At 40.5% G+C, this 9750-nt stretch overlaps 1 protein-coding gene across 2 annotated transcripts; it reads left to right on the top strand.

Annotated features, from left to right (window-relative positions):
- Window positions 1–6069: 6069 nt before the first annotated feature.
- Window positions 6070–8342, top strand: LOC148102338 (uncharacterized). 2 transcript variants are annotated; one of them, XM_087844579.1, is made up of 4 exons: window positions 6070–6394; window positions 6551–6691; window positions 6840–6886; window positions 6992–8342. In XM_087844579.1, exons 1-4 carry the CDS (start codon window positions 6070–6072, stop codon window positions 8195–8197), a joined length of 1719 nt encoding a protein of 572 aa, XP_087700705.1. In that variant the 3' UTR covers window positions 8198–8342. The 2 variants fall into 2 exon arrangements, with proteins under 2 accessions (XP_087700705.1, XP_087700704.1); XM_087844578.1 differs by having other exon boundaries at window positions 6840–6919; window positions 7019–8342.
- Window positions 8343–9750: the final 1408 nt, after the last annotated feature.

Here is a 9750-nt window from a genome sequence, read left to right as displayed (position 1 = left end):
CGCTGCAGGGGAGGCGGACGCACCATCACGCCTCGCCACCTTAACGTCTGTGCGATCTATGCTGTTGTGTTGGTGTGTGTCGGGCTGTGAGCTGCAAAGCTACAGCCAGCTGTATGCGTCAGCAACCGTGTGTGAAAAGCGTGTTCATGCAAACATCGTCGGGTCTGCCGTGATATGTTTACAACGGGACTTCTGCTCCTGAACCTCTGCGCACAGCGTCTGCAGATCAGGCTGTAGTGTGGTAAGTTGTAACATCATACAGCCAACGGCTAAAACATTAGCACTAAAGACCTACACAGAATATATCCCCATAGACGTACAAATAACATAATTTAAGTTTGATGAGTTTAAGTGCAAAGCAGATAATGCTATTAGAAACTGAAATAAAGTAGAAAAACTTACAAATTACTTTTTTCGTGTTAAATTGTCTGTGTTTGACAAAATGTGCTGATTTTTCACATGTGATAGCAGAACTGAGTTGGTCATGTACAGGATGAGTCACATCATTTGAAACTTAGCCCTGATTGGAGAAATTGGAAGTGTTACAACTGACCCCGGTCTCCCCTAATAACTAATAATGATTAATATAATAACTTTAATATTGGCCATATTATATTTACATTACCAAAGTGAGATGACTTTAGTCTCATGAACAACATTAGCTAATTGTTATTTACTAGCTAATCTTAAATGACTGTTCAGTACAGAAAAGAAGCCCAACAATCATGTTTTACAGTCCTGTGGTCTCAGCCTCAGATACTCAACTAATCACACAGAGCTCGAGAGAAACAAACAACCAAATGAAGAAAAGATGTTCGCCTTCATTTCTGTCAAACAAAGCTGTATGACACGTTTCCAGCGGTTGGTATCATGGTTGCTAGGCAACCTGGGCAGCGCGACGGAGGCTAGACCGCCCATTTCACAAGCCTCGCACTTCCGCACTTCTCGTACTTATAGTACGCACCGTACGTAGTACTCGTAGTGCGCGTACTTCAAGCGTGCAGACCCTGAATTGGGATACAGACCATATGTGATAGACAAGAAATTCGCGTGATCTGAGCATGCGCAGAATGTTCCACGGCGCTCCTTTGATCCTTTCAAACGATCACTGTGACGTCATATTCTTTGCCACGTCCTCAAATAAAAGAGCTCGTTTAACGGTTTACTTTGGGGCATTTTCAAAAAGCTAATACACTGTGACACTGTGCTTTTAATTTAATTTAATTTTTAATTTAAAAAAATGGCACAGGAAATGTTAAATGATTTACTCCCTGTACCAAACCTTGATGAGAGATTTGACAGACTGAGTGGTACAGTGGATCGAGTAATGGATAATTTAATTACAATGGCTCAGACAGAGGACGATGATCACCTTAATGAGAGAAGGAGAATTTGTGCTGAGCTGTGCGAGGCTAAAAGTAAGGTAGATAAACTCACACAGGAGAATGCACAGCTTAGAAAAGACAATGCAGAACTCGAGGAAACTGTGGAGACCTATTCTTGGTGGTGTCTTGGCCTACTTACAGTAGGTTTGGGTCTTGCCACAGTGGCCATTGGTGTCCCTGCAGCTTGCTGGGCCATCTCAAAGCTTTTTGGCTGAGTGGGGTCTCGCTCTGTGGGTCATGATTATTATCAGGCGTGCACACAAGTGGTCAGCAGGTGCGCATGCGCTGTCAAAATAAAAGACAACTTGCAACTTCTTATCTGGTGCGCGTCTTTTATTTTGACAGCGCATGTGCACCTGCGGACCTCTTATGTGCACCCCTGATAATAATCTTATTTTATAAAATTTTTATAAAACTTAATCTTATAAATACGCTGTGCTCTCCTTTATGTTTGATTTAATTTTGCCCCTCAACCCCAACCAGTCATGGCAGAAGACCGCCCCTCCCTGAGCCTGGTTCTGCCAGAGGTTTCTTCCTGTTAAAAGGGAGTTTTTCCTCTCCACCGTCGCCAGAGTGCTTGCTCATAGGGGGTCATTTGATTGTTGGGGTTGAATTTTTGGATTTCATTTAATTGGCTTGAACTGAAAAACCTAAAAATTCAGCTGAGGGGTTCACATACTGCAGAGCACTGCATTTGTTAACTGCACTTTTTTATTTGTAGATTTTGAAGTTAGCAGCAAATGAAAATAAATAAAACACATTTAAAAAAAATCTGCTACTGCTCTGTGTGTTTACTTCAGTGAACACTTGCATGTTTTTGTGTTAGAAGATTATAGATTGTCCAAATATGTGAGAGTTTTTAAATCAGCACTGCATGAGATGAACTGTTCTGTGGGGTCTTTGCAGTATTCAGCCCCTTCAGGTGACTGTTGTTGTGACTGCAGGTAACATTTGGACAAAAGTCTTATGACTCCATTTTTAGGGTTTAATTAGGTTAAATATTTAACGAGTCAATTCGAGAATTCAAGACATATTTATCACTGAAATGACAGGTGAGAACAGACGGAGGGGGAGTACATGTTTGTTTCTTCTTTTTACGTTTCAGAGAAAACTAATCGGTGTAAGATATAACAATAGACGTCACTCACACATCAGAGTCCTTTTACATATTTTAATAATGGAAAATCTCTATTTTCATTGTTTGTTACGTGCACACACTGCATCACATGTTTATAAGCATTTTTGGTTTGTTCCACAGTTTTCAGGAACCTGTTCAGTGCATCCCAGATCCTGTTCTGTTGCTCTCGAGTGTTCACACATACAGTACATTCACATGCTTAAGTTTGACCTTAACAATTAACAGCCTTGTCCCTGATGCTCAAATTTAAAAACAGGAAGTTTCATCAATGATATGGTGATCTTTTGATCTGAAAAGTTACTGGTAATATATAACCTAACTTCCCCAGAAACTGGTAAAGAAGTTGGACTCACTAGGAATAAACACAGCCCACTGCTGTTCACCCTGCTAACACATGACTGCAGAGTACAGCTCAAATCACATCATTGAGCTTGCAGATGACACAACAGTCGGGGTCTCATCGCCAACAACGATGAGTCTGAGTACAGAGAGGAGGTCCAACACCTGGTGGACTGGAGTGAGAACAACAACCTGTCTCTAAATGTTCAGAAGACTAAAGAGATTCAATTCAATTCAATTCAATTTTATTTATATAGCGCCAAATCACAACAAAAGTCGCCTCAAGGCGCTTCATAGATACAGAGAAAAAACCCAACAATCATATGACCCCCTATGAGCAGCACTTTGGTGACAGTGGGAAGGAAAAACTCCCTTTTAACAGGAAGAAACCTCCAGCAGAACCAGGCTCAGGGAGGGGCGGGGCCATCTGCTGTGATTGGTTGGGGTGAGAGAAGGAAGACAGGATAAAGACATGCTGTGGAAGAGAGACAGAGGTTAATAACAGATATGATTCAGTGCAGAGAGGTCTATTAACACATAGTGAGTGAGAAAGGTGACTGGAAAGGAAAAACTCAATGCATCATGGGAATCCCCCGGCAGCCTACATCTATTGCAGCATAACTAAGGGAGGATTCAGGGTCACCTGGTCCAGCCCTAACTATATGCTTTAGCAAAAAGGAAAGTTTGAAGCCTAATCTTGAAAGTAGAGATAGTGTCTGTCTCCTGAATCCAAACTGGAAGCTGGTTCCACAGAAGAGGGGCCTGAAAACTGAAGGCTCTGCCTCCCATTCTACTTTTAAATACTCTAGGAATAAAATAAATAAAATAAGGCAGTAATGTCAGATTTTTAAGATAAGACTTTATTGATCCGACGACGGGGAAATTTTTGCGTTACCTCAGCTCAGGTACAGATATCAGAAGGAAAAATACAAAAAAAGTACAAACAAATTAAAAATAAGATAACACACTATATGCAACGGTAGCATACACAGTATGTGATTATGAATATGGTTGTGGAAATATGCGAGACATAAACTTAAAGCTTAACATAACTATTCTACCACTGCTACAGAAGACAAATGAATAAGTTAAGCACTGCAGGTGCTTCAGTTACTAATTTCTTGGTAATTTAGTGGAAAAACAAACTATTTCTTTCTATCCGTACTGTTCAGGGAGCAGCCTTATTATAGAGCGGCTTAGCCTTTGCCAACTTCTTGGTATTGTGCAGGAAAGGAGACAAATATTGTGCTATAAAAATGTAAATTATGATCTGAAACCCGTCACCTCTCAAAGTAAAATAAACGTTTTCAATGATTTACTGTTAAAGTGCATTAGAATATAATCTGACAGCAGACACGTTCAGAGTTAAATGAAGTGTCATTTCTTTTAACATTATTGCTTTTTCGGGTCAACGAATATCAGTCATGTTTCTGTCAGTACTCGGTTTCTTCATACGTACTGACTCCTGTCCAGAGTGAGTCTAAACCACTGAATAAAGCCTGAACTTCCTCTTACTGAAAAGGCTTAGACCGCAGTACTTCCTCATGCTGCGGGGCTGCCACACAATCATTTTACTGCAATAAGCTTTGAAATATTTATCTCTCTGTAAAGGAGGGAGTTTCCGGGCTCAGCTGTGTCCTGCTGACTTAAAGTCGAGTGATTTCATTAATCATGGCTGCACTGATAGGCTATCGTGACGCATACGAGCTGCTGTTGACATCTATCAGCCGTGTTGGCAGGATGTGCTGACCCACTTCCTTTAAAAAGTTTTCTTTAAGTCTTAAAACTCTGGAAGCTGTTAAAGAAAGGAGCGCTCCCCGAAGGCTTCGTTTGAAGGGTTTGCTGCTGGTCATGCTTACACTCTTATTGAGACTGGAGATCACGCGGTCATCATCAGCCATGCTGCCCTCGGCCCACTTCCCTCTTGCTGACCTATGACCTCTAGTGATGGGATTTCTGGCTCTTTTTAGAGATCCGGCTCTTTCGGCTCGGCTCACTAAAAAGAGCCGGCTCTTTCGGCTCCGAACCGGATCTTCAGGTTGTTTTGTTGCTTTAATTATTTAATCATTAACAATAATATAAAATTATGCAGAAAAGGAATTACTAATGTAAAAAAAAGTGGTTTTATTTATATATGTTTATATATATGGCCCCTAGAGACAAAGCACGTACAAACTCTAAAGCATATACAAACTCCAAAAAGCACGTACAAACTCCAAAACACATTTCTAGCGTTAACTGAACTTCCAAAACAGGGCTACCCAGATCACTTAAATTACACAATTGAATGCATGTGCGTATTGTTTGTGTATTTATAGACAAGCACTCATATTTATTCAAATAATTAAAAAAAAAAAATTCATTTACCTGTTACTACCACACACCAAATCCGGTTGTTGATACTTGCTGGCTTGTGTAGCCACTAGGTAACAAAAGCTCAACACTGCACCCTCGCATCCTGGAGTACTTCTGTTGTCTTTTTTGTACGTGCTTCTTAGTTTTTACGTGTTTTGGAGTTTGTACGTGCTTCTTAGTTTTTACGTGTTTTGGAGTTTGTACGTACTTCTTAGTTTTTACGTGTTTTGGAGTTTGTACGTGCTTCTTAGTTTTTACGTGTTTTGGAGTTTGTACGTGATTCTGAGTTTTTACGTGTTTTGGAGTTTGTACGTGATTCTGAGTTTTTACGTGTTTTGGAGTTTGTACGTGCTTCGGGGTTTGTAAGTGCTTTGTCTCTAAGGGCCACCATAAATATACTTTATTTATTCACTCCACATAAAATGTAATAAATAAATCATATAATACAAAGAACAACTATTTATATTTTAAACTTTTAACTATTTAAATTTTCAGCTTTTACCTTTTAACCAAATTTAACGTGAAACAACACAAAACACTGCAAACCACAACACAATTAAATATAAATTAAAATATTAAAACAAAAAGAAGATGCACATTCTCTGTCATATGGGCCTGCATGATTTCTGAATCCTTTATCATCTGCAACTGAAAATGACGTTGTTGTCCCTCGCTCTCTTTCTCTCTGGCTCTGTTCCTGTGCTGCTGCGAGTGTAACTAACGCCCCTCCCCCCTCTGCCCAGCGCAAAGTACAGGCCGCGCATGCGGAGTTTAGCGGAAAAAAGGGCGAGAGAGAGGGTGAGAGAAAGAAAAAAAAACCTCACGGCTCTCTCTATAGGGCTTTGGAGCGTGATGTCACGGGGGTGGGCGTGGAAAGGATTTTGGCCTGATCCGCCATTTTCGGGGTCTAAGAGCAAGCGACGAAGGAGCGAAAGCATAGCCATGGTTCGTACTTGCTGTGTGGTCGGCTGCAATGTTCGATCTTACGATCGGCACGGGAATAAGCTTGGGTTGTCTTTTTATGCTTTCCCAAGCTGGAAGCAATATCAAGGAGCTCATGTATCGGATGTTACCAAACGAAGGCGTCGAGCCTGGATAGCAGCCGTGAGACGAGCTGATATCAAGTTCTGTTCCATCTCCAAATATCACTTGGTGTGCTCCAGACATTTTCATTCCGGTAAGTGCTAGATATGTTCATATCACACTTTATAGCTGAATAATATTATCGTTGGTGGTCTCGGAAGTTATAGAAATTGCGATCAAACATGAATGGAGTGACTTTGCAGACATATGTGCTATGTAAAGATTCGCTAATTCTTTTGCACGACTGTAGGGAAGCCTGCCTATGAAATGGATCAAACAAATCCAGACTGGGTACCAACGCTACACATGGGGCACTCCGAAATCCGAACATCACATTCAGACCGTCACAGGAGGCGAACACAACGGCAACAAAAAAAAGCACTAGTAGGAGGTAAACAACAACCGCACCCCCAACCACAATCTCTTATTTTAAAAGTTGATCTTAGTCAATTAACACAAACATTTGAGTATTCATACTGCCTTAATGTATAAACCACTTTAAAATTCCCTTGTGTATTTGCACTCTTTTTATTGGACAGGCTTTCACAATGGAGCTGCAGAATGTGAAGGTGAAGCCCCAGCAGAAGTTACCACAGGAGAGCAGCCAGAGATGGACACCGCAGGAGAGCAGCCAGAGATGGACACCGCAGGAGAGCAGCCAGAGATGGACACCGCAGGAGAGCAGCCAGAGATGGACACCGCAGGAGAGCAGCCAGAGATGGACACCGCAGGAGAGCAGCCAGAGATGGACACCGCAGAAGAGCAACTCCATAACAACCTTGTTATTTTGGCTGAGGGCCAAATTTGTCTTGGACAAGTAGAAGCAGAGGTAACGGGTGCAGATGCAGAAAACAGTGATATCAGAGAGAAACAGACAGAAGATCAAAGACTGACAAATGATTGTGTGCGCTGTGTACAGAGCAGAGCAGAAATAAACTGGCTGCTGGAGGAGAACAGAAAGCTTAAATCAAAGTTGGACAAGACAGAGCTGAATGAAAACTTTTTAAAGGATGATACGGAAAAAGTGAAATATTACACTGGTTTTACTTGTTTTGCTATTTTTATGTCCGTGTTCGAGAATGTAAAAGCTTTCCTACCAGCATCAAAGAAACTGTCGCATTTCCAAATGCTTTTACTCACACTTATGCGACTTAGACTTGATCTTCCTGTTCAGCATCTTTGTTATCTATTCAATGTCTCCCACAAAACTCTTTCTTCTGTCTTTGCTGATACAATAGACGTTTTGTATGCTCGCTTTGGATTACTTGTACACTGGCCAGAGAGGCACTGTTTGCAAACAACAATGCCTCCACAATTTACGGAAACTTTTGGAAATCGGGTAGCCATCATTGTAGACTGTTTTGAAATTCGTACAAAACGACCATCAAATTTAAAGGCTCGTGCTCAAATGTACTCACACACCATGAAATATCTGATCGGGATTACTCCACAAGGTTCAATTTCATTCATTTCTAAGGGGTGGGGGTGCCGTGCATCAGATAAACACATCACAGAGCAATGTGGAATACTTAACAAGCTGTTACCAGGGGATGTAGTTTTGGCTGACAGAGGCTTTGACGTCAGAGATGCGGTGGGAATGATGTGTGCGGAGGTTAAGATCCCAGCATTTACAAGGGGCTTCTGTCAACTAGATGCCAAGGACATAGAAAATACACGAGCCATTGCACACCTAAGAATCCATGTCGAGCGAGTAATTGGCAGTTTGCGCAACAAGTTCAAAATGCTACATACCACCATGCCAATCCGTTCTCTTCTTCCATGTGAGGGTGAAGACGTTACCTTCATTGATAAAATTGTGAGGGTGTGTTGTGTTTTGGTTAACATGTGCCCTAGTGTGGTAGTGAAACCAGGCACACATGAGACTTGTACTTGTTAATTAATAATTGTGAAAACTCTCAGTATGTCTCTGAAGACATAGTACTAGTAAAACCTTTTTTTTTTTTATGTGTTATTGTATGAACACACTGACATTACGTTATGTAACCATTTCTGTACCTGTTTCACTACAATGACGTTATAATAAAAGCAAGATAACAAATAACTGTATTTCACTCTTTATTTTACAGTTTGACAATTGTTACATGGTAAGTGCTGCAGGTTTGAAATCAAGTTTTATATATATATATATATATATATATATATATATATATATATATATATATATATATATCCGAATCATCAACGGAAGCATCCAGAAGAGGCGCTGCTGCTGAATCGATCTGTTTGGGAGAATAAAACTGATGTAAGGATGTTTTCCATCATGTTGTTGCACCTCAACCACAGCTCTTTAAAGCACGGCACTCGGGCCGGACAAACAAGAAAACAGCACTCGCTCATTTTTCTCTTCTTCCTCAGAATTTATTTAAAAATAATACTAGACACCCTTTACCCGTGTCTGATGACACAACATTTTATTTCATTAGACAAAAAGGAAACAAGGTGGCAAACAACAAGTCTGAGAGCCGAGCCCGGGGGTCGGATAAACTGCTGGCCACATTTTTAGCTCAGTCTAAACCTTAAATGTTCCACGTGGCTGTTCAACTAACGAAGAAATCGAATTCTTTGACAACAAAACAGTTGAAGTTCGTTTCTCATGAATTTACAGTTTTAATCCAAGAGAATATTCAAAATGATCGTGTTCATAATGAACCCATTTTTTTCTCAGAATATTAGCTTAAGCCCCCTCCCTCCCCCCGTAAAACGAACATAAGACTTTCAAACGAATTCAACTTATTCTTTTTTCTTTTTCACTTCCATTAATTTTCTAACAGCCTCTTAGATTACCGCAGTAAATCTATTAAGGCACCTGATTCTCAGATTGGGCAGCTACTACAGTGAACCACTCTTTATGGATTTATGCCTCCTTATCAATAAGTTAAAAACATCAAAACAAATACAGTAATTTCCACAGTGAATGTCTGTTTTTACTATGATGAGCACACAGGTAATGATAGCTTTGCATTAAGAAACAAACCGTTGTCCTGAATACTTCCATAATGAAATCATTCTAGGACCAATCATGAAGTTTGCAGCTTCACCACCTGTTTCTCTAAATGAGCTGAATTTGCTGAATCTGTGAACTGTAAGTTTTAGTTGGTGAAAACCGTTTCACCCAGTAAGAGACTGAGAGGTGACTAAAATGAGACACACACGTCGTAATTCTCTGCTAAATATTAAAATATGTATCAAAAGTATTTAAAATGATGATTTTCAAGGCAAACCTCTCACAGATTCATTAGTTTTGTCGGGTTCATGAACCAAACACTCACATCTGTATATCAACACCCGTCCAAAACATTTGATACCAGCAGCAACATTCAGACAGATCCTAATGACTCGCACTGTAAACGCAGCCTTTGATGTGCAGCCAAGCCTGGCTGAACTTAATAATAATTTGTTCCCACACAAACGAGGATCAGGCTGCCCTTG

Source organism: Neolamprologus brichardi, chromosome 7 (assembly GCF_056152115.1).
Source record: "Neolamprologus brichardi isolate AB-2024 chromosome 7, ASM5615211v1, whole genome shotgun sequence".
Lineage (NCBI taxonomy): Eukaryota > Metazoa > Chordata > Actinopteri > Cichliformes > Cichlidae > Neolamprologus > Neolamprologus brichardi.
This window is presented reverse-complemented; position numbering and strand designations above follow the sequence as displayed.